Raw genomic sequence first — 26,293 nt, 5'->3', positions numbered from 1 at the left:
TGTGTATGTTTGTGATTTTTTAATTATTGTTGTTCTTTCTTTAAACATTAACACTTGTTTTTTTCAGGGAAGGACAACCATAACCCACCCTAAGTTGCAACATTCCTTTCATAATTTGTTTCATTACAGTAGTAGACTGTGTTAAGCAATAGAAGTTAATTTGTTGTGTATACCATTTGGGGCAAGCTGCTGTGGAGTGGGAAGAAGAGGTGTTTAAATAGCTTCCTCTGAAATTAAGAAGTGTCAGTGTCATCCAACATGGCTCTTGAATTCATTAGTTTTGCAACATTTAAAAGAATGTTCCACTTTGAAATATTTGAATCAGCATTAGTTTCTGATTGATGTATCTACACACTTAAGAACTGGCAAATAAATGACTTTAATTTCATAATTTCTCTTTTCCCCTCATTAACATATGTAACTCAAAATGACTATCAAGGACTCTTTGATTACAACTTTATTACTTGAATTGCAGTATTACTTTAGTCAAGAGATATGCACAATGCCTTTAATATTAAGGGTCTGAATTCACAAGTGAATATGTGGTAATTCAAATTTTTCCCCATATACTAATTTCAAATACAGATCAATTTTAAAATGCCTTTAGTTTTACCCTTGTCCCATTTACAGTATTGTGCCCCCATTTTTTTTTCTAGAAATCAGTCCTTTCTTTAAGTAAGAAAAGGATAAGTTAAAAATATATGGAATAAACTAACATTTTTATTGACATGTTATGATATGTGCAATACATAAAGCCTTTGCTCCTAGACCTCAGGAGTTTGCCCATTAAATATGCATACATAATCTGTCTGTCTTTGTCATGAGCCCTAAATTACTGAGTTTATGCTCTCTCTGCAGGTCCAGTCCAGGTGCAGCAGCAAGGAGAACATTCTCAGAGCCAGTGAGTATATCATTATTTCAGATGGACTACTGGATTAGAACTTGTGGTTCAGTCAGAAGGAAAGCTAAAAATGACATTTTAGTGAAAGAATGATGTAAAACAATGGGGAAAGTTAATGTCAAGAATACGAATTTTAGAGCTTGCCTTCTAAAAATATCATTATCAATATAATAATGAATATTTCCCTTATACCGGTTGTTTTTGCAAGCTGACATCAGAACTTTGATAGCACTACTGGCTAGGATAGAAATGAGCTCCTCTGTGACTCAAACATAACAGCCCTCTTTAATTGCCGCACTGCCAGAAAGTTATTTGAGAACAGACTAAAATAATATAAATCCACTAAATGAATCTAGCTAAAAAAGAAACAAAGATTCCTAACAGGATACATCATAATCATTTTGTAAGTATGAATTTCTAAAAGATCTTATCTTCACAGGCAGCATGTTTTAGAACATAGTGCCCTAAACCAAGGATGAAGAAACCATAATTTTATTTTTCTGTTTTGTCACCAATGACATTTGCATGGAAGTCATTTGACTTTGTGTATTATTCGTTTTCCTGTCTTATAAGAAGGAAATATAAATAGCTTTTCCTTACCTGTATCCTTTAAATGATTTGACATCAATGGTTATACTTTGAAAGCTTTGGGATTCTATGAGAAAAGTGCTGTGTAAATGCTGATTTTTTAGATATTGTTCTCTGTCACTTAATGATATGACTCTGTCTTCTTCCTGATCATTGTCAAGAAAAGTACAGGAGGGCCATATTGAAATTGGTCCTTACTTACACCACTGGGAGTTTTAGTAAATGGAATGGTTTCTGTTTCCAGCAGAATGTCTGTATTATTTAACAATCAAAAAAAAAAGTCATTAGAAAACTTTAAATAGGTAAAATTTTGTTTTATTTTGTTTACTTTAACATAAAAATTTTTGACTTCTGTGTTGTGAAATCTGCTCCCTTATCTTGAAACCTTTGAGCTATTAGGTGTTGGTCCTTTATTGGACCGGAACCTCGTGGTCCGGAGTCGACGATGAAAGAGTGAAAGAAGGAAAGAGGCTAATATTCCCTGGGTTACGCTGCCGGCTTTCGTGCTCCAGGGAATCAGCCAGAAATAGAGAGAGAGAGAGAGTGAGAGAGAGAGAGAGAAAAGACAGACACAGGACCAAAGCTCTGATGGAGCAAAGGTGCTTTATTGAATTCTGTAAGAGTATATATACCAGTAGCTTCTTTACATAAAAATCAAGAGACCAGACTTTACAAGTTTACCAAGGAAGCAAGGAGCAATAGAGGCCATAAGGCCAAGAGGCGATCCATAACAAAAGAGGGTCGTAAATAACCCCTTTCACCAAATGGAAAAGCTAATGAAGGAAGTCCTATGCAAGCATCCCATCTCTTTGATCTCCATCCTGGGAGAGGCTTGCCTGCTCCTCTCACCCCTGACAGGGACTGATAAGGAACAGAGGGCTCAAGAGAGATAGGAAACAGCCCACAGGAATCTTACTGTTAAATGCTTCCTGACAATTAGGCAAACACACTGGCAGTTCTTTGCCCAGAGACTTCATATTAGAGTTATATAAAAATAAATGCAAACAGATTTGTGTAACTTGTATAGTTTTGTGAGTTTTCACAATGTCTGACAGACATGTGAATCTGAGGGAGGCTTTTCAGTTATAGGAGATGTAAAGTCCTATAATTCCTTCTTAAGACCTAAGATTGAGAAAACTAAGAGTCAGAGAAGTGATGATTGAATATTTACTAAAATAAAACAACAGCAATAAATAACATTTTAAAGTGCCATTTTTCATGATTACTGTATAATTTCCATTCATTGTTGATCCTGAGATGATTGTGGATCATTGACAATGATTGTGATGATTCAGAACAAAAATAATTTCGTATTAAGAACAGATTTCTTTGAAATTTTTTTCACCTCTGTCATGGATCTTTGAGCTGGTAGAACTGCTTTCATTTCAGTTATGCTCTTACTGACTTGTTGGATATTAATCAGATGGACATTATGATGGTCCATGTTTTTCTGTTCATCTTTTCTTAGGATGAAATAGTCATGTAGATGCATGCAGAGAGCCCATCCTACATTGTAGCCTCTTAGTTCTGTGAGTTCTACAAGTTCAAGGTCTTTCCCCTCAATACTGCTTTAGTAACTCATGCCCATAACCACACTCAGGACTTTTTCGTCACCATGAGGTATTCTAACTCTGAACTTCTTAATCTCAGTACTTACTTATGTGAAAGTTGCTCAGTCATGTCTGACTCTTTGCGATCTCATTGACTATACAGTCCATGGAATTCTCCAGGTCAGAATACTGGAATGGGTAGCCGTTCCCTTCTCCAGGGGATCTTCCCAAGCCAAGGAGAAACAGCCTCACTGCTTAATTTTACCAATTATTTAAAGAAGAATTAACACCAATCTTTCTCAAACTCTTCCCAAAAATTGAAGAGGAAGGAACATTTCCAAACTCATTTCTTAAGGCCAGCATTAGCCTGATAACAAAGCTAGAAAAAGATCCTGCAAGAAAAGTGCAGGTCAATATCCCTGATGAATGCAGATGCAAAAATCTCAATAAAATACTAGCAAACTAAATTTAACATTACATTTAAAAGATCATTCACTATGATCAAGTAACATTTATCCCCGGGATGCAATGACAACTCAATATATGCAAATAATAAATGTGACGCATTAATTAACATTAATAAAGTCAAAGAAAAAAATCATATGATCATCTCAGTAGACACAGAAAAAGCATTTGACAGAACTCAACATTTGTTCATGATAAAAACTCAATGAATTTGTATATATAGAAAGACTGAGTGAGAGAAAGTGGCTCAGTCATATCCGACTCTTTGTGAACCCATAGGCTATATAGCCAGCCAGCTCCTAGTCCATGGGATTTTCCAGGCAGGAATACTCAGTGGGTTGCCTTTTCCTTCTCCAGTAGAAGGAATAATAAAGGCCATATATGATAAGCTCACAGCTAACATTATATGCAATGGTGAGAAATTAGCTTTTCCTCTGAGGTCAGGAGCAATACAGTGGTACTCACTCTCATCATTCCTACTCAACATACTACTAGAAGTCTGAGAGCAGTTGGGCAAGAAAGAGAAATGAAAAGCATCAGAATTGTAAAGGAAGAAATAAAATAGTCCATATATGCAGAAGACATGATTTTATATGAAGACACTCCTAAAGACTCCACCAAAAAAAGAGAATTTATCAACAAATTCAGTAAGTTACAGAATACAAAATTGACATAAAAAATTCAGTAGCATTTCTATGCTCTGTCAGTTATCTGAAGAAGAAAGAAAATAGCTTCAAAAACAATAAAATACTTAGGAATAAGTGTAACCAAGAAAGTGAAAGATGTCTACACTGAAAACTACAAGACATTGATGAATGAATTCGAAGACACAAATAAATGGGCAGGTATCCTTTATTCATAGATTTCTTGTTGTTCAGTTGCTAAGTGTGTCTGACTCTTTGCAACCCCATGGACTGCAGCACACCAAGCTTCCCTGTCCTTCACTATCTCCCAGAGTTTGCTCAAGCTCCATTGAGTCGGTGATACCATCCAACCATCTCATCTTTTGTCTCCCCCTTCTCCTCCTGCCCTCAGTTTTTCCCAGCATCAGGGTCTTTTCCAGTGAGTCAGCTCTTTGCATCAGGTGGCCAAAATATTGGAGCTTCAGTTTCAGCACCAGTCCTTTCAATGAATACTCAGGGTTGATTTCCTTTAGGCTTGATTGGTTTGATCTCCCTGCTGTCCAAGCAACTCTCAATAGTCTTCTCCAGCACTACAGTTTGAAAGCATCAATTCTTTGGTGCTCAGCCTTCTTTATGGTTCAGTTCTCACATATGTACATCACTACTGGAAAAACCATAGTTTTGACTATATGAATTCATAGATTGGAAAAGTTAATATTGTTAAAATGTTCATACTGCCCAAAGCCGTTTATAGACAGTAGACTATACCTATCAAGAGTGCAATGGCATTTCTGTAACAGTCAAATCATATGGTTCTCGTGTAGAAACAGACAATAGACATAGACCAGTGAGACAGCATCAGGAGCCCATTAATAAATCCAGTCATATATGGTCTACCAGTATTTGACAAGGGAGCAAAGGGAGCAATATTCGGTGGAAAAAGTCTGTTCCATAAATGGTGCTGGAAGACAATTTTTCCACATACCAGGGGGCATGGGGATAGTTTCAGGATGATTTTAAGTGCATTACATTTACTGTGCACTTTATTTCTGTTATTATTACATCAGCTTCACCTCAGATCATGAGGTATTAGACCCCAGAGATTGGATACCTGTGATATCAGTGATCCCAGAGAAGTATAAAAGCTTGTGAAAACAACATTCTTACCTAAAAGTAGCGCATGGTTTTCCTTGAAAGGCAAATATTATATCTAAAGCAGTTGAGCCACTGCCCTTGTAATTTCATGAACATATCAAGTGAGGAGTTCTTTAGTCTTGGTGGCATTATCTTTTGTTGTTCAGTCGCTAAATCATATCCAACTCTTTGCAACCCAGTAAACGACAGCATGCCAGGCTTCCCTATCCTTCACTATCTCCCAGAGCCTGCTCAAACTCATGTTCATTACATCAGTGATGCCATCCAACCATCTCATCCTCTATTGTCCCCTTCTCCTCTTGCCTCAGTTTTTCCCAGCATCAGGGTCTTTTCCAGTGAGTTGGCTCTTTGCATCAGGTGGCCCGAGTGTTGGAGCTTCAGCTTCAGCACCAGTCCTTCCAATGAATTCAGGGTTGATTTCCTTTAGGACCAACTGGTTGGATCTCCTTGCTGTCCAAGGTACTCTCAAGAGTCTTCTCCAGTACCACAGTTTGAAAGCATAAGTTCTTCAGTGCTCAGCCTTCTTTATGGTCCAACTCTCACATCCATACCTGACTACTGGAAAAACCATAGCTTTAACCATACAGACCTCAGGAACATCATGAAAAAGCATTATCTTGCTCACCAGCTCATCTCTGAATCAGAGCATGTAGCACACTCCTTATTTTCTGGGCCTCTTGTAAAGCTTGAAGTAAAGACACTTGAGAAAGGAAGAAAGAAACCCAGAATTTCCCTGGAGTGATCAAGATTTCTATTCTTAAATCGAGGTCCAATTTTCCTATTTTTATAAAAATTAAATTATCTGACAATCTTTTTCTTTCTTCAAAAAGAAACCAATGGCTTAAATTGGATCCTGGGTCATGTTGGGGACTCTACTGAATGGCAGCATCAGTTTGCAAAGATCATATCCAGTCTGTGAGTAGTAGCTAGCAGGCTTTTATGCCACAAATCGAATGCCAGTCATTGGAGAATGCACAGTGACCTATCGGGGGCCAAAATACCCCTAAAGTAAAAGTGAAAGCGTCAGTCACTCAGTCATGTCCAACTCTTTGCAACCCTGTGGACTATAGCTTGCCAGGTTCCTCTGTCCATGGAATTCTTCAGGCAAGAATACTGGAGTGGGTAGCCATTCCCTCCTCCAGGGGATCTTCCCAGCAGGGATTGAACCCAGGTCTGCTGTATTGCAGGCAGATTCTTTACTGTGAGCCACAGGGAAGCCCTAAAATATCCCTATGTTCTTATCAAATATGTTATAACATTTGGAGCCAGTCATCAAAAATAATTCTGCACCATATAATAAAAAATTTAAAGTGTTGAGACTGTTTCGAAGATCTGAAATAAAGGAGAAATATCAATAACATCTTAACTTGTAAGGTGTATAAAAGTATGACAGCTTCCAAATAATACCTTGTGGTTTCTTAGTTCCCTTACAAGTTCTATTTCTATTAAAGTTTGGTTACAAAAACTAATTCCCACCAAAAAATCTTAAGAGACTTACTTTGGTGATGTCAAGAAACTTGTCTTCTAGGTATGACCTAAGAGAGCGTTTTAGATTTCCATCTCTTTGACCTGATATATAGTTTGTTATCAGAAAAATCACCTAATAGTTAAGTATAGTTCCGTAGGAAACCAAGACTCATTATCAGGAAGTGAAACCAAAGGAATCTGGGTGGCTACCAAAAAAAATAAGGTTGTGCAAAACCAGTTTGGTTGTATGCATTAGCTAGTTCACAGGTGAACAACAGCCAAGTATGAATGATTGAAGATGCAAATGAAGTGCATTATTAAGAATAGGGCAATACAGATAACATAGTTAAAAGCAGCATTAAACCATGGAGAGAAAAGGAGGAAAATAATAAAAATAAATAATAGAATGCAGATGAAAATGTAGAAATCCACTGCCTTATTCTATGGATCTTGGGTACAACCTCCCTACAAACACGTGGTCAATGGTCTTGAATGGAAGATGTCTCTTTCAGAGAATTGTCTGTTTGTAGAGGATTTCTAAAAACTCCCCAGCTTAAAAATCCACAAATTCAGGTTAGATTATGCCTCTTTGGAAGCCGTGAACCCAAAGATCAAACGTTTAGAGTTGTATTACTGTACTCCTTACTGACAGTACTTGATAAGATTTAGTAGGGTTCTAGAGTTGTTTTTCTCTGATGTCTTTTCCAAAAGACCACTTATCTGGGCTTTAGGTCACGCAAGAGTTATTTAAAAGGGTATTGAAGAAAGGGTACTTGTACCTACTTATAAGACTTGGTGTATGGCATGAATAATTCCTTGCAATACTTAGCCATGTCTGATTGCACTAATGTGGAATTCGGAATGAAAGATGATATTCCTCAGTGTATGTGGGAGAGTTGATGGAACCACAGAAAGATTTTATCTCATTGTTATTAAAGACAATACCTTGGGCCATGGAAGTTCAGGAATCTCTTGAGTTTAGCTGATCTGATACTTAGATCTCTGTTTGTTCTCTCTTACCTTTCCTGAAGATTGAGGGTCAAGTTGATAGTAAGTGGCAGGACTCTGCAAAAGTCTTTAGTAATAGGCCTAGTAAAATAAATAGATGCCTCCATCACTAGAGAAAAGGGTCAGAATTGTCTGGATTGGGAACATGAAATCAAGAAAATTTTGCTATTGCTAGAGTTGTAGATATCAAGGAAAGGCTTCAAACCATCCCAATTATTTTTTTTTTTTATTTTTTTTTTAAATTTTTTATTAGTTGGAGGCTAATTACTGCACAACATTTCAGTGGGTTTTGTCACACATTGATATGAATAAGTGAACAATGACTCCGTCATATTCAAAACCCAGACAGTAGCTTTATGGAACCCATTTTGAGATGTTTAAGGGTGCCCTGAGGTTTGGGCTCTTACCCATGTACTGCTTTTCTTACCAGAATTATTTTGGTGACAGAGGAGATAGAGTAAAGCTTTCCCATCAGTGTAATTATGTACAGTGACAAGTTTCTTCTTTCACTGGTGGGTAACTTCATATAACATTTTTACAAGATTCCATTTGAGGTCCTTCAGAGCTACTAAATAGCTAACAATGCAATTTACACACAACTTTCTCCTAGTACCTTTTTTTGTGACTCTGGAGCTGATCGCTGGCATTCTGTAATAGAGGCTTTGAACTCAATTTGCTGTTAAATCAAAGAGTTAGTCCCTTGGGGTATTAAAAGGGCTATAATTTCAGTGAGGGCTGTCTTTCTGGCATGATGATTAGTCAAGACATTTTCTCTAGCCTCCATATTATCTCCTTTTGTTTGAGCCCCTACTTTTATTATAGCCACTTCCTCAGGAAGCATTAGAGCACTTAAAGATTCTATAAATTGCTAACCATTCTTAATTGAGATTCCTGCTGAGGTCAAGAATAGTTCCTTGTTTCCAAAGCATTTCAGAATCAGAATAACCCAAAAGCATGTCTACTGCCAATGAATATATTAACTCTCTTATCTGTAGCTAACTGAAACTTCTGGTGTGCTCACAGAGTTCTGCCATCTGGGAAGATTTGCCTCTGGCAAAGGATCAGTCTAAGGATGAAGTATTATTCATTAGGTAGGAAGTAAGTGAGGAGCTAATCTTAACTCACAAAAGGCCTGTTCATGTTTAGGGCCCAGGGAAGAGGTTCACTTTCCAAGTACCTGGTTAAGTCTTAAATTGGCATGGCAATTGCAGAAAGTTGGGAACCCATTGCCTGCAATAGTCAGTGAAACTCACGAATCCTTTTAATTATCTCTTTGTTACTGACATGGGAAAATTTTTAAGAGATTTAGTTCCTTGAGATAAATCCTGTTCTGGGTAATGAATTTAGACAGAATTGTAACTTCTCTTTGGAAATTTTATCCTCTTTGTGAGTTGAAAAACTAAGTGGATAGAAGGAATTAGTCTTAGAGCTCACTCTGTCTTTAGAACACAACAAAAAGTTATCCCCATGGTGAATAAGAATAGAATCACAAGGAAATACAAAATCTTGAAGGTCCTGATTGAGGACTTGTGAAAAATAAGTGTTTCAGTAGATCTTTGCAATGTAACAGTCAAGATATATTTTGTGTTTTCTAAGGAGAAGGCAAACAAATATTGACTATTTTGACCTAAAAGGTCATTAAAGAAAGCAGAATATGAATCACATTCGAATATGCAGCCTCAGGAGGCACTGAAGATAAAATAGGTTTGGGGATTAGTACTACATGGAAGTGGGAAGTGATTACTCTATTATGGACCCATTTGCTGAACCAATCCGTATCCCCACCTATTTAGCCTTTTGATTTGGAGGATAGAAGTGTTAACAGAAACACTGTAAAGCAGTTATCCTCCAATTAAAATGAATAAACAAATTTTTAAAAAACTGGTACGACATATGTTGAATCTTTTCTCTGTTTGCTTTTACCTCTTAGTTTTAGTGCCTCTTTAGCTTCTGGTTCAAGAGAGTATTTTACACTTTAGGGTATAGGTTTCAGTGGTTTAATTTGAACATTAATAGCTTCAGCCCCAGTAATCCTCCCTATTTTCATCAAATTTTTGCTCACAGAATGAAAAAGCCTGGGATCTCCTCTAGATCTTCAATTTAGGGTCAACTTAAGCACAAAGATACTGGTAAATCAATTTCCAAATTAGCCATTATCTCTTTGCAAATAAGGGAGTCCTTCAGGATTTCAGGAAAGAAACCATCAGGAAAATATTTAACAATTCCATTTATACAGTACACCCTGCCTAGCAAGCTAGCAGGTATGGTATCTCAGAAGAAGAAAGATTGTTCTTTTGTTAAATGTCCAAAGGTAACAGTTACGAATGAAGTGGAACTAACAAAAGGAGTATTTGAGAAACACTCTGAGTAGTTTTTTACCTGAAGGGAGAGATTTTGTAAGAGTGGTAGAGTTTAATATTGATAGTGGGGGCTTTCCTGGTGGTTCAGTGGTAAAGAATCTGCCTGCCAATGCAGGAGACACGGGTTTGAATCTGATCCAGGAAGATTTCATATGCCGCAGAGACTAAGCCTGTGTGCCAAAATGCTCTAGATCCCAGGAACCACAACTACTGAGCCCATGTGCAAGCAGCTGCTGAAGCCCACGTGTCCTAGAGCCTGTGTTCCCCAGCAATGGAAGCCACCCCGATGAGAAGCCTGCACACTACAACTGGAGAGTGGTCCCTGCTCTCTGCAACCAGAGAGAGCCTGTACAGCAGTAAAACCCAGCACGGCCAAAAATAAATGAATAAATAAATTTAAAATTGTTCTTTTCAAAAAAAGAAAGACTAATAGTGTATGCCTCTATATCAATTAAAAAAACTTTTTGGCAAGGTTGTCCTTTAATATTTATATAAATTTCTCCCTGGGAATTTAAGGGTAAAACAAAAAAATCTCCTTCAAAACTCACTTTTTTTTTTTTCCTTTTAGCTTCTTAGCTAACACAAGACAGTTCTTTTTTTTTTTTTTTTTTTTTTCGGTAAGAATCCCAGGGCAGGAAGTTTATTGAATCACTCGGGTACGTCTTTTCTCACTAGGCTAACCAAGCAATGCAGGTTATTCGCTTCTTGCTTCATTCGCTTCAGTCATGTCCGACTCTTTGCAACCCCATGGACTGGAACCTCCAGGCTCCTCTGTCCATGGGATTCTCCAGGCAAGAATACTGGTGTGGGTTACCATGTCCTCCTCCAGAGGATCTTCCCCACTCAGGGATCAAACTCACACCTCTCATGTCTCCTGCATTTGCAGGTGGGTTATCACTAGAGCCACGTGGGAAATCCGAGAGTTATCTGGGAGAATGTCTATTATCTGGGCACCAGAAGTCCCGGCCGCCGTTCTCCTCCCTTCGCACTGCTGGATGCCCGTCTGCTTCCAGCGACAGAGCACCCTGGGGATCGGAGAGCTTGTGCCTGGCGCTGGGAGCCACTAGGCCTCCCGGCCACGCCCCGAGGCCCCTCTCGGCCTTGGGCTCCTCAAGACAGTTCTTTTTTGATGTCCTTTTTTATATAGCATTGATAAGTGTCTTTATCAAGAGATTCCGTCTTTTGAGATTTACTGACCCTGGTAGGACCATCTAGTTGTTTTATCTGTAATGCTATCAATTTATTTCTGAGTTTTGTTCTGTTTTTATTCTAAGACTCTCAAAATGTTCAGCAAGGTGCTTGAGCTTTAGCAAAGGCATTATTTCCCATATCATTTTTTGCTTGCATACCGTATCCCCCATGTAGCTTAAGACTGTTTACAAAAATCTAGGAGAGACTTAAGAGTCACATCTGCTTTGCTGTCTAAAACTGTTAAAGAGCCTGTCCCTAGAGTCTCCGGCGTTATCCTTTCTTGCTTGTAAGACTAACTCAGAGCCCAGTCTACTTTTTCAGGAAGGACTTCAGGAATAGCCTCCTTTCCTCCAAAGGAATTTGACCAACCTTTATAGCTTTTCTAAACCCTTCTGGTTTCCTGTGGAATTTAGATTCTTCTGTGCTGTGCTTAGTTGCTTCAGCTCAGTTCAGTTCAGTCGCTCAGTCGTGTCCAACTCTTTGCGGCCCCATGAATAAGCGCACCAGGCCTCCCTGTCTTTCATCAACTCCCAGAGTTTACTCAAACCCATGTCCATCGAGTCGGTGATGCCATCCAACTGTCTCGTCTTCTGTCGTCCCCTTCTCCTCCTGCCCCCAATCCTTCCCAGCATCAGGGTCTTTTCCAGTGAGTCAACTCTTCGCATAAGGTGGCCAAAATACTGGAGTTTCAGCTTCAGCATAAGTCCTTCCAATGAACACCCAGGACTGATCTCCTTTAGGATGGACTGGTTGGATCTCCTTGCAGTCCAAGGGACTCTCAAGAGTCTTCTCCAACACCACAGTTCAAAAGCATCCATTTTTCAGCGCTCAGCTTTCTTCACAGTCCAACTCTCACATCCATACATGACCACTGGAAAAACCATAGCCTTGACCAGACGGACCTTTGTTGGCAAAGTAATGTTTCTGCTTTTTAATATGCTTGCTATCTAGGTTGGTCATAACTTTCCTTCCAAGGAGTAAGCGTCTTTTAATTTCATGGCTACAGTCACCATCTGCAGTGATTTTGGAGTCCAAGAAAATTAAAGTCTGACACTGTTTCCACTGTCTCCCCATCTATTTGCCATGAAGTGATGGGACCAGATGCCTTGATCTTAGTTTTCTGAATGTTGAGCTTTAAGCCAACTTTTTCAGTCTCCTCTTTCACTTTCATCAAGAGACTCTTTAGTTCCTCTTCACTTTCTGCCATAAGGGTGGTGTCATCTGCATATCTGAGGTTATTGATGTTTCTCCAGGCAATCTTGATTCCAGCTTGTGCTTCATCCGGCCCAGCGTCTCTCATGATGTACTCTGCATATAAGTTAAATAAGCAGGGTGACAATATACAGCCTTGATGTACTCCTTTTCCTATTTGCAACCAGTCTCTTGGTCCATGTCCAGTTCTAACTATTGCTTCCTGACCTGCATACAGATTTCTCAAGAGGCAGGTCAGGTGGTCTGGTATTCCCATCTCTTTTAGAATTTTCCACAGTTTATTGTGATCCACACAGTCGAAGGCTTTGGCGTAGTTAATAAAGCAGAAATAGATGTTTTTCTGGAACTCTCCTGCCCTTTCGATGACCCAGCGGATATTGGCAATTTGATCTCTGGTTCCTCTGCCTTTTCTAAAACCAGCTTGAACATCTGGAAGTTCACGGTTTGCGTATTGCTGAAGCCTGGGTTGGAGAATTTTGAGCATTACTTTACTAGCGTGTGAGATGAGTGCAATTGTGCAGTAGTTTGAGCATTATTTGGGATTGCCTTTCTTAGGGATTGGAATGAAAACTGACCTTTTCCAGTCCTGTGACCACTGCTGAGTTTTCCAAATTTGCTGTGTTCCTTAGTAGTGTCCAACTCTTTGCGATCTCAGGGACTATAGCCCGCCAGGCTCCTCAGTCTGTGGGGATTCTCCAGACAAGAATACTGGAGTGAGTTGCCATGCTGTCCTCCAGGGATCTTCCCAACTTGGGATTGAACCCAAGTCTCCCACACTCTAGTCAGATCCTTTACCATCTGAACCACCAGGGAAGCCCAGATTCTTCTTAGTTACCTTCAGATTCTTCCCATTCTTCTTTTCTCACAGAGTTTTTTACATCTCAAGCTTCCACAAACATGAGCTAACTGTTAGAGATCTGGAACCCCCGGGTATGTTCTTAAAATTATTCCAAATTGCTCTGCAAAATTCACTGTGCCCTTTCTAGGCTTTGGAAAGTCGTTATGACTCTCAGCTCAGAGGAAGAAGAGAGCTTAAAATCAGCCACAAGGGGATTTTTTTCTGTTCTGAAGGAAGTTAAACTTTAAGAGAAAATTGATTTTTGACAGTTTTTCACCAACCAAAGGAAAGAGGAGTGGAGCAGAGGGAGAGATGGGGAGAGGAAAATGGAGGCATATTGGATGGCTAAAGAGAAACAGATAAAACCCACTAGGTTCAAGACGTGATTTTTGGAGAATCTAAACAAACATTAAGTTTTCCTTATTTTTATTTTGCCTTGACCAAGAAATTTCTTGAAGCAATTTTGGAAGCTGAATTTCTTATGGACGTTTCCTGACACCAATCAAAAATATCCAGCCTACTAGATGTTTGGAATTTTGTTCCTTTTTTAATCCTACAGCACCTGTCAAACAATTTTGTCCATAACAGAATTTCCCCAAAGTGGCCACTATAATTCCAAATTATACTTGGTGAGACTACAGATAAGTACAAAGATTTGGGGTACAACTTAAATACATGTAAGAAGTAGGAGTCTGATCTAGAAGAGGCATAGACTTAGGTTTAGACTAAGGAAAATGAGAACCTGTGAATAGTCCATCCAAAGTGTTGCTTGGATACCTCCTACATCAGACTCCCCAGCCTAATGAATAGACAGTCCAACTACAAACTGACATATTTGTAGTTCTAGAGCATCACAAGTTTGAAGGGGAGCTCTCTTCTGTAACCAGACTCTCACGAACAAAATAAGGCCAAGGAAATGGGTAACCCAAGGCAAAGCTTGTTCAAAGGATACCACTTTGAAAATAAACCTGAACCTCTCGGTTCCCAGAGCCAGTTTGCAAAATAGACTCATTGGGGCCTACCCCCGACATTTTTCCACACGAATTTCCCCCTTATAGATGTATAACAGAAAATGACAAGGATAGACAGAGATAGATAGTAAAGTTCTTAGTAATAAGATGGGTTCCTTATTCCTACAAGACAAAATAAACTTAGCAGTTGGGGAGCTCAAAGAAAATAATCAGTGTTTGGTCTAATGTGAGACTCACTTATCTCACTGTGATGATTAGAGACACTCCCATTCCCCAGAGCAAAAGACTTATTAAGGGGTCTCAGAGGAGCTTGCTGTTGTCAAGTCAAGGATCTCGGGCTTTGGTGGGTCTGTCTTGCCTGGGTCTCCCTGTACACTCTAAGTTGGTTGAATGCTGGCTTCCCACAAATAAGAGGTTATTATAGCCAGGGAAAACTCTACCTTAACCGAGTGTTAGTAGCATCTCAGTGTGGGTTCACCATTGAGATATTTGTATTTGGAAGCTAGGTTTAAGTTGAGATTTTCATTGTGACAGTTTGATTAGGATTGGGTAAAGTTCATGATATAAGAGTTAAGATTGGTGGACACAGCACAACAAGGATTTTGTGTGTATGGTGTGTGGTGGTGGTGGTTTAGTCACTAAGTCGTGTCTGACTCTTGTGACCCCATGGACTGTAGCCTGCTGGGCTCCTCTCGCCATGTGATTTTCTAACTTAGAATACTGAAGTGGGTTGCCATTTCCTTCTCCAGTGTATGGTGTGTGGCTTTATTTTACTTTAATTTTGGCCTTTTTACTCTACAGAATAGTTTTGCATATAAGCAAAATTCAAAAAAAAAAACAAAAAACTGAGCAAATCTTAAGTTGAGCAAAAGGGCCAGTGCTAACTCCAGGAAATCCTACAGGAATCCATAGGAGTAAAAACAACATGTTACAAGTTGTGATTTGGACTTGTTGAATTTTTGGTGTATTCAGTCAGTTAGCCTCAATCTTCAGGTATCAGTCAGAATGAGTACGTAGGACACAGACATTATGTTAATAACAACCTAACTAAGCTAGATAGAGATAAAGAGCTATATTTTTTCAGAGAAACAAGCCATTCCAAATCTGAAATGACTAAAAAAGTTCATTTCATTTCATTCATGGCTTAAATTCCACTGGAGTCAGAGATGAAGTGTCATCAATTCCAAGAGTGAAGTCTTTAGGTAATGTTTCAGATGCAGTCTTAACTAAATGTCATAGGAATACAGGGTCCAGAATTTCTCTCATTGATAGGCTCCTCTGGTTTCTAAACCATCAAATGAATTACCATGGCTTCCAAAGTCTACACAAAGCCAATCCTCCGTGTCCTTCCTTTTTTTAAAATTGATGTGAAATTCATGTAATATAATCATTTAAATAAGTGAATAATTCAGTGGTACTTAGTAAATTTATAATGTGGAACCACCACTTCTTTATAGCTGCAAAACATTTTCACCACCCCACAGGGAAACTCCATACCCTTTAAGCAGTCACTCTACATTCCCCAGCCACTGACAACCACCGGTCTGCTTTTTGTCGCTAAGGATTTGCCTATTCTGAATGTTTCATATAAATGGAATCATACAGTTCTAGATGAATGTAAAATGTACTCATTTTTATCTAGTTTCTTTTACTTAGCTGAATGTTTTCGAGATTCCTCCATGTTACAACATGTGTTAGTATTTCATTCCTTGTTATAGCTGCATAATATTCCATTGTATATTTATACCATGTTTTGTTTATGCATCGATCAGTTTATAGACGATTTGTGTTTCCACCTTTTGGCTATTGTGAATAGTGCTGCTTTGAACTTGCCTGTACCTATATTTGTTTTTGAATACCTGTTTTCAGTTCTTTGGTATATATACCTAAGAAGTAGAATTGCTGGGTCATATATTAATTTTATATTTAACTTTCTGAGAAGCTGACAAACTATTTTTCACAGTGACTGAACTTTTGTACATTCTCAACGGCAGTATACAAGTATTCCAGTTTCTTGTTATTCTTAACCAAAACTTGTTGCTTTCTTTTTTCTTTTTTTCATTTTAACCATTCTACTATGAGTGAAGTGGTATCTCATTTTGGTTTTGATTTGCACTTCCCTAATGAGCAATGATGTGGAGCACCTTTGCATGCCCTTCTTGGCCATTTTTCTGTCTTCCTTAGAGAACTATCCATTCCAGTCCTTTGTTCAATTTTTAATCAGGTGGATTGTCTTTTTCTTGTTGTAGGAGTTCTTTACATATTTTGTATACTAGACCTTATCTTATATATAATTTGCAAGTATTTTCTCCCATTCTCTAGGTTATCTCTTCACTTTTTTGATAATGTTGTTTGATGCACAAAAGTTTTTAATTTTGATGAAGTTCAGTATGCCTAAGTTTTCTTCTGTTGTGTTGCTCTTTAATTTTTTTTTTTTAGGATTTGTTTATTTACTTTTGACTGAGCTAGGTCTTTGTTGCTGTGCACAGGCTTTCCCTAGTTGCATCAGATGGAGGCTACTTTAGTTGTGGTGTGTGGGCTTCTCGTTTCAGTGGCTTCACTTGTTGCAGACCCAGGCTCTACAGCATTCAGGCGTCAATAGTTGAGCATGTTGCCTCAGTAGTTGAGGCACTATTAAATTTTTCAATCTGTCTTCCTTTGGATCTTAATGTAAAGTTCACTTTTACATCTCAGGTATTTGTGCATTTCACGGTGAACTAGGTAGGCCATGGCATGTATTAATAAGTATCTCATGGAGATTCCATTCCCAATAACAAAGTAATCTGTATGTTTCTTCTCTGGAAAAATTATTATCACACAAATATATATTTCATTTTCTTGCCTTAAAGTGAAAGCAGCATGTCAATGACAAATTTGGGATTAATATGATCTGTTGTGCCAAACTCCAGGCACCCCTCCCCAGTTTTCCTCCCACCTGCTTTTCCAGCCAGGGTTTGGGGTCAGACAGCCCTGACCCACTAGTCCTGTAGTGGGCCACCTCACAGCCAGCAATGGAGGCATGAACCCTGTGCCCACAGCACACCTCGCTCCCTGGGAAGGGGCTCTGCACCACAGCCGTGCCCCGGCTGCCTCCAATGCCAGGATCTGCAGATGAGAGCTCAAAAGAGTCTTAGTGTTTAAACTCTCTTTGGTATTATCCATTTAAGAGTTAATGGGTCTTTCAGGAAACTCCTAGGTTAAGTAATAAAGTTATTTGCAGTTTTGTCTCCCTGCTCAAGAAGTTTCTGGGTTAATAAAGGTATGTTGATGAAAACAATGGTATGTAGTAAGGTCATGTTCCTATTCTCACTCTAGTTTAGTAGCCAACATTAGTTATCTAGGCAGAAATATCCCTAGAGTGCAAAATAATTTTCCTGCACCCTAATTTGATGAAAAGGCATCCTTCTTCATTTAACTATGTGAAAGATTCCATGCTAATGTCTGGAGACTCTGCTTTGAACAAACTGTAAAATAAGTAAAATAGAGGCTTCAGGGTTTCAGCTCTATAAAGACAGAACTGACTTCCTTCTTTAAATGAATTAAGAGATTTTACTTACTTCAGTAGCAAAAACTGGAATAATGATTCAGTTGAGTCACTACAGAAGTAAGGGATTTCCCATAGCTCTGTTTCGAACCTGACTCACCACTGCCTCCTTTTTAAGCAACTCTTTTCTTCCAAATTGTTTTGCCACTTCTCAAAGACTAGCACATTCATGCCAGGTTTCAAATAGGCTTTTACTTTCAAAGTAATTTTATCTTACAGACACATGTACTTGAAGACATTACTATTTTATGGGAGACATTAATTACATAATAGAACAGGGTTCTGTGGGATGCAGATGAGATCAATGTCATTCATTAAAATTCTTACCAGAACTATTAAATGAAAATTTTGAGAGATGTTAGTTTATCTGCAGCTCCTAACTTTCTATGAGGCTTTGCTTTTTCTACTTTATGCATAAAAGTTTGCCTAGTCTTACTCTAAGCTACTGAATTTTACAATTTTAGGGTTTCTCTCACTGATCTTAATACTTCAGGCAAAAGTTTCAGAAATTAGGTCTATTTCTGTTTTATTTTATAATTAATGATTTTCTATCTATGACCTCACTTATATCTCTTTCTTGGTCACATGCCTGTATGTTGATATTGCATACATAATATTCATACATAATAGGTCATCTTTTTTAATGATGCATCATCATTTTAATGATAGTAATCTTAAATATTTGTAAGAAACCTGTTCACCATTCCACTACTACTGTTAAGTTTGATAAATATTTCCTCTAATGCTAGATCTAGTCCATTAAAACCTTTTTGTATTCAAAGTATTATAAGTCCCAAATGTTAATTCTAATTTAAATAATGAAAGACATTTCAATAAGCATGATTTGTGATGTAATCTGAACCCTCCAAATTGATATGCTGCTCAAATTCAGGCACACACATAAGCAGAGCAAGTGGTTGCCTTATATATATATATATTGTATATGTATATACTATATATATATTTTTTGAGATACAGTGAAAAATCTGTAGATCTCAAACATGTGTCCTCACTGGCTCATTTTATACAATAAAACACACTCTAGTATTAAACTACTTATATTCAAATCTTGGTTTTTCTACTTACTAGCAAGTGCTCAATATCTCTTGCCTTCATTCTCTCATCTGTAAAACGAGGATAATAAGAGTATCTGCCTTATAGATTGTTGTGAGGATTGAACTGTGAAATGTTCAGTAGACAGTCAATAAATGTTAGCTACTATTATTACTGCTAGTACTACAGATATTACTGTTCCTATTTTTTTTTTACTGTTACTATTTTAATAAATGTTCTTTAGAGTCACAGCATTGTCTCAAAAAAGAAGCTACTACTTTAGTGAAAATGTGTAAACTGAATGGGGTAACAAATTAAGCCTCTAATTTAGAACTATTAATTTTAGATAAACTTAAAAGTCTGACCATGACCTCTGAGAATTGAGTTTTAAGAAAATGGGTCCATACAGAACTATTTCCAGGTTGTAAGAAAAAGGGAAAGGCTAAAGGAAGGTAGGTCAGCAATTATCATCCTTATTATTGTTCTCTCCTTTTAAAGTATCTGTTTCCTTTTTCTCCAGCTTCTCTGAAGTCTCCTACTTTGGGCCCAGTCATTAAGTATCAGTGTATTCAGAGTTCTCCCTTAGACCTTACATTCCCACTCTGTATACTGCATGTGCAAGATCACCCACTCACAAAGCTTCAGTAAACCTATATTTCCCCCTAAACTTTAGTAGATCTCTTCTTGAATATTCTACAAGTATGTCATACTCGGCATGACCAAAACTAAATTTATAATCCCAGTCTGCTCAAGAAGTGACATCAGTATCTACCTAGTTGTCCAAACCAGAAATCTTTGCAGTGTTTATCTTTTATTCTTCTCCCTGCAACCAATTTTATCTTTCTCAAATGCAAGTCTAAACCTATTATACTCCTGTAGTGATTCATTCTTTAATAGCTTCTTATTGTTCTTATACTCCCAAATCCATGAAATTGTTTACAGTCTAGCTTCTACTTACCTCTTGTTTTACCTCTACCACTCCAACCTTGAATTCAGTGCTCCAGCCAAATGATACTTTCAATTTGCAGATAGTACTCTCTTTTCAAAATGTTGTCATCCCTTCTCTTTCCCTGGAAAACTTCTACTTACCCTGTATTTCCTCCAAGAGGCACTTCTCAAATCTGAGCGCTTCTCAGATCTCAACTGCTGTGCCTTGTAGTTTCCTACCTTATTGCATGCCTGTTTGCAGTATGGTATTTTTTTGTCTTCACTTTTTATTCCATTCTATCCTAAGCGCCTTTCAATACCTCAACTATCTTGTTCACCAGTACTGTTCCCAGGATCTAGCACAATTACTGTCTCTTGATAAATGAGTTGAATTGGTAAGTGAATAGATAAATTAAAGGTAAACCTTGGGCAAGCAGAGGAGGCAAGGGATGGCAAAACATCCAGAATAAGAAATCAGATGGGGAGCAGAGAAGGAAAACAGTAGACGTTAGCAGAAATGCTAACCTCTTCTTACCAATACTGTTTTTCTTAACTGCTTCTTTACTTTAAATTATTTTCTGTTTTTCTGGCTCTTATTCCTTCACTCATTCTTACTACTGTCACCTAGATTTAGGACCTGTTACTACCTCTTACCTGGAGTATATTTTCGTTACTTTATGGTTTTAGTCTTAATACCATTCAACCTATTTTAGATCGATAAATCTTCTAGTTAATTTTCTGCACCTTGCCAGAAAAAAACATGAAGCTTTCTTTTTTCTTCGTATTCCTCAGAAAAGAGAATTATGAAGTAGTTCTTGAAGAATATGTTAATTTCTTGCAGTTCTTATTTTTAGAAAATTTTCTTAGTTCTCTTCTTCTGTAAACTAATTCCTTACCCCTTTAGTTGGCACTTACTGGATCATCACTTACTCAATTTTTCTTTACATAGATAAGCATAATTAGTAATTTTCTTCCATAAATATTTATTGAGGTACTATTTATAAGCACCTCCCTTCTCAACTTTCTCATCTTATTTCCAGTTTATTTACCAATTTCTTAAATTGTTTATTTACCAATTTCTTAAATACTTCTTCATTTGTAAAGCCTAATAATTCCATAAGAAGTATTTACCTTCAATTTAAATTTGATATCACTTGTCTTGTTTTCCTAGATTATCACATTTTTATTTTGTATGAAAAATTGTGACTCATTTATTACTTTTAGCCAATCTTTTTTAGTCCCTTCATTGTCAATATTGTATCTGGTATATAGTTAAAAACATTACATTAATAGATTGCAGAATAGGAAGTCCTACCCTTGTTTTACCTACAGACACAAGCTTAACAATATATGGGCCAAAATATCTTTATGAAACCTCCAGAAACCAGTTAAGATGTTGCAGTACCCACATGTGGTACTATGGTCGTACATGTGGTACATGTGGTACCTGTGATCTCTTCTGCACTGGCTTGTAGTCTCTCGCTGGAGAAAGAAGAGTATACCTAACGTTCCAGCTTTTCACAGGGTTACCCAAGGAGCTAGTTTCTGTCTTGCTTGATGCAATGTTAATGGAATTAGTATAGTTTTGGTGCATACAGGCCACTGAAAGCAAGGGAGAGCAGGAGCAACTTGCATCGACACCAGAGAGCCCATAATGGTGCGGAGCCCAGCGTGGCTCAGTGCAATGGAGAGAAGTCACCCAATTCACAGTTTCTCCTTTGGGTAGAGAGGGAAGAGTAGAGCATGTGTCCTGCAATCCAGGTTTTTTGTGGGGTTGTATGGAGGAGTGGTTTCTATCTACCTGACTCAGAGCACTTGAGCCAGCATACTTGGGATGCCTAAGAATAAAAGAGTAGGTTGGTTTGCCAATGCAACCCCAGAAAACCTGCAGCACTGAAGGTAGACACCAGAAGTAGTAAGAGATTATGGACTTCTGAGAAGGAAACCGGCAAACCTCTAATTGGGAAGTTGTGTACACAGCCACGAGACGCTGCATCACCCCAGAAGGCTTCCAGAGGCCTCCAGAACCTCTAGCCAGGCTGATCGGTGAAAATCTTTCCCTGTACAAAGCCCGTCCATAAAGATTGGGAGGTGTGGCTAGTTTTTCAAATGCGTAAAGCTCAGCCCTGTCCACCAAAAAAATCACAAGGCATATGAAGAAACAGGGAAACAGGGCCCAATCAAATGAATAAAACTAATCTCTAGAAACCAACCTCAAAGGCACAGAGATCTGTAAATTTCCTGAGAAGGAATTCAAGGTTTTTTTTTGTTTTTTTGTTTTTTTCTTTTGAAGCCAAGTGGTCTGCATGAGAATACAGATAGACAACTATGCAAAATCAAGAAAACAGTTCATGAACAAAGTGGAAGTATCAACAAAGAAAAACTTAAAAGGAACCAAATAGAAATTCTGGAAATAAAGAATACAATAACTGGATTGAAAATTTCGCTAGATTCTTTCAATAGCAGATTTAATCAAACAGAAGAACGAACTTGAAAGAAGATCATTTGAAATTATCAAGTCAGAAGAGCAAAAAAGTAAAGACAAGTAAACAAAGCCTAAGGGACTTCTAGGACTACATCAAGCAGATTAATATATGCATCGTGGGAGTTTCAGAAGAAGAGTGAGAGAAAGGGACATAGAGCTTATTTGACAAAATAATGGCTGAAAACTTCCCAAAGCTGAGAAAAGAAATGAACATTGAATTTCAAAGAGCTCAAAATACTCCAACCACAGATCTGTGGAAGTTACACAAACTCGTGAATATCCATTGAGTCAAAGAAGAAATCACAAGGAAATTGGAAAATATCTTTAGACTAATGAAAATGAAACAAACCACCAAAACTTATGAGATGCTATAAAAGCAGTCATAATGGGGAAGTTTCTTGCAGCAAACCCTGCATTAAAAAAGAAGAAAAATCTCAAATCAGTAACCTAACTGTACATCAAAGGACTAGAAAAATAACAACAAACTGAACCCTCGCATATATGGTCAAATTATTTTTGACAAAAGTGCCAAAACTATGCAATGGGAAAAAAACAATCTCTTCAACAAGTGATAGTGGGAAAACTTGATGCAAAAGAGTAAAGATTGACCTTTATCTTATACCATATACAAAAATTAATTCAAAATGTATCAAAGACTGAAAGGTAAGACCTGAAACTATAAAACTCCTAGAAGAAAACATAGGGGGAAAGCCTCAAGACTGGAATGAGTAATGATTTCCTGGATATATACTAAAGCACTGACAACAAAACAAAAATAGACAAATGACACTATGTCAAACTTTAAAACTTCTATACAGCAAAGGCCATAATCAGTAGAATGAAAAGGCAACCTATTGGATGGAACAAAATATTTGCCTGCCATGTATCAGATAAGCAGTTAATTTCTAGAATATGGAAAGAATTCCTGCAACTGAGTAACAACAATAAAAATTATTTAAAAATGGGTGAAGGACTTGTAGAGACATTTTGCAAAAGAAGATATACAAACGTATGAAAAGATGCTCAACAGCCCTAATTATAAGGAAAAGGTAAATCAAAACTACACGTATTAGGATGACCATTATCAAAACAACAGAAATAACAGGTGTTGGTGAGGATGTGAGAAATTGGAGCCCTTGTGTACTTCCAGTGGGATTGTAAAATGGTACAGCTACTATGGAAAACTGTAGGAGGTTCCTCAAAAAGTTAACATTATAACTACCACATGATTGAACAATCCCACTTCTGAATAACTGAAGACAAAGTCTCAAAGAGATACTTGCACATCCATGTTCAGCACAGCATTATTCACAATAGACAGGACATGGAAGCAGGCTAAATGTTCATCAGTAGAAGGATGACTATATACATACAGTGCAGTATTACTGAGCCTTTAAAGACAAGGAAATCTGCCATCTGCTACGACATGATCAACCGTGAGTCATCATGTTAAATGAAATAAGCCAGTCACAAAAAGGCAGATACTGCATGATTAGACTTATCCGAGATATCTACAGTAATCAACTGATAGAAACAAAGTACTGTGGTAGGTGCTGGGACTGGAGAAAGGAGGAAATATGAGGGGAACTCATTATTCCTTTCCCACAGAATATCAGTTACACAAGATGAAATGTTCTAGACATCCATTTTACAGCAATGTGCATACAGTTAACAAGACTATACTGTACACTTATAAACTGTCGAAAATGAAAGTGAAGTCGCTCAGTCATGTCCAACTCTTTGTGACGCCATAGACTGTAGCCTACCAGGCTCCTCAGTCAATGGAATTTTCCAGGCAAGAGTACTGGAGTGGGTTGCCATTTCCTTCTCCAAGGGGTCTTCCCAACCCAGGGATTGAACCCAGGTCTCCCACATTGCAGGCAGACTCTTTCCCATCTTAGCCACCAGGGAAGCCCTTATAAATTGTTGAGTGTAAAAGAAAAAAAGAAATGTATATTATTGGATTGACTAGCTGTATACTATTGATGCCTAAATATAAGCCTACCTTCTCTCCCAAACTCCAGACACTCCTTGATGTTGCATACTGAAATCACCTCTTGATGTCCTGCTGGCATCTCACATTTCCCTCATCAGGAACCAAAATTTAGTACCCTTCCATCCAAATTGTTTCTGTATTGCTCTGTTAGTTAATGACACTCTTGCCTGCCCTAATAACCCAAGTTGAAAGCTCACCACAGTGTTTACCTTCTCCTTCCCAAAGCACAGTCAGTCGTGCATAGAACTCTCGTTGTGGCCCTTTTATTATTTTTTTTTCATTTATTTTTATTAGTTGGAGGCTAATTACTTTACAGTATTGTAGTGGTTTTTGTCATACATTGACATGCATCAGCCATGGATTTACATGTATTCCCCATCCCGATCCCCCCTCCCACCTCCCTCTCCACCCGCCCTTTTAAATATCCTTTCTCCAGTTCCTGTTGCATTAGCTCTGGCCTTCATTGTCTTTTACCTTCAGGGTTTCGGTAGCATTCTAATTGCTCTGCCTGTCCACTTCTCTTCCTTCCAATCTACCATCAGTGAAGTATTACACTTTTGTGTATCACTTCTCTAGAAAGTTGTGAATGGTTCTCCATTTACTGCATTACTAAGCATCTTCAAAATATGCTCTTAACTGAATTGACAGTTTTATTTCTTAATATTTCATCCTTTCCATCCAACCCCAACCATATTAGGCAGTTTCTCATTCTCTACAAGTTCTTTCTCTCTTTTTTTGTTCATTCTATTTTGAACGTTCCTTCTTTTTTCTTATTGTTTAAAGCTCAAATCAGTTGTTACTTCCTCTGTGAGGTTTTGCAGTTTGTTCCATCAGAATCAGTTAGTCCCTTTTCTGTATTATCATACATAGTATTTTGTTTTTACATTAAAGCATAAGTATTTACAGGGTTGAGTTTTTGTTTGTTTTTTACTTTTTCCTTAAAACACAGCCTGATTTGTGTGTTCATGAGACCATGGGAAATAGGAATCTCATCTTGTTTACCTTAACGTCACTCCCTAATGTTTAATAAAGGGCCCTATATAAAGAGAGTATTCAATTCATTTTTAGTAAATAAAGTTGAGCCAAAGAAAGTTCCCCTAGTGTAATATAGGAGGAAGCACACCACACTAAATATCTGGAAATTTGATCTTTACATCTTGATGTACTATCTGTTAAGACATATGACTTTGAGCTAATCTTTTTAACCTCTCTGTGGCAGAGTTTGTTTTCTACAAGAAATTTCAATGGGCACTACCCCCATGCTTAGAAACTTTAAAATATTGGCCTACATGGTAAAGTTATGTAAATAGTTTTCCATTGCCGTACATGTTCAAACCCCAAAGCGCAGCATTCAGAGGCCTCCACAGTCTGGTTTTAGATGCTATTCTAGTTTCAGCTTCCACTAACAGGAAGCCAAGGAAATAAATACCCTAGTTTTGTACTCTTCTTTTCACCAGCCTCTTCCAGTACTTTCTGTTGGCTGAGCTCAAGCAGAAGCCTCAAGGACAGAGAGACCCTTGGGCCTATTCAGAAACACTAGCTCCTTGAAGGCATAGAGCACAGTGGAGAATAATGCGAGTGATGAGGAGAAACAAATGGGGCTGCTTTATTCAAACTGTCCCCTCTCCCTTCCTGGATTTACGTCTTTTCATCTCAAGTGATGACTCTCTAAAAAATAATAATAATGCAGGTATTTAACATTTATGGAGAGCTTACTGTTGTCCAGGCAGTTTAATGTGCAGATGGAGGAGGAGATAAAGTTTGAGGAGGAAGAAGAAGGTAATGAGGGGAGAAAGAGTCTTGAAGAAGTTGCCAGATCATGACCTTCAATTGGCCATATTATTTTTGCAGATGAACCTCCTAACTGCCATGCTAATGGGTTTGGACATTATTGTGAAGGCCAGTGAAGGAATTTAAACATGGAAGTAGCAGGATCAAGTTTGGAGCTTATGAATTGAG

At 37.9% G+C, this 26,293-nt stretch overlaps 1 protein-coding gene across 3 annotated transcripts in view; it reads left to right on the top strand.

Annotated features, from left to right (window-relative positions):
• The window catches only part of GPHN (gephyrin), a 531,607-nt gene that overhangs the window by 380,186 nt on the left and 125,128 nt on the right, over window positions 1-26,293 (top strand). For all 3 annotated transcript variants that reach the window (XM_061156856.1, XM_061156854.1, XM_061156855.1), the window contains one exon: window positions 859-901. In XM_061156856.1, the coding sequence (XP_061012839.1) occupies window positions 859-901 (43 nt within the window). The remainder of the gene's footprint in view (window positions 1-858; window positions 902-26,293) is intronic.

This window comes from Dama dama, chromosome 12, assembly GCF_033118175.1.
Source record: "Dama dama isolate Ldn47 chromosome 12, ASM3311817v1, whole genome shotgun sequence".
In the NCBI taxonomy this organism is placed as follows: domain Eukaryota; kingdom Metazoa; phylum Chordata; class Mammalia; order Artiodactyla; family Cervidae; genus Dama; species Dama dama.
Note: the sequence above shows the minus strand (reverse complement) of the source record. Positions and strands in the feature narration are given on the sequence as shown.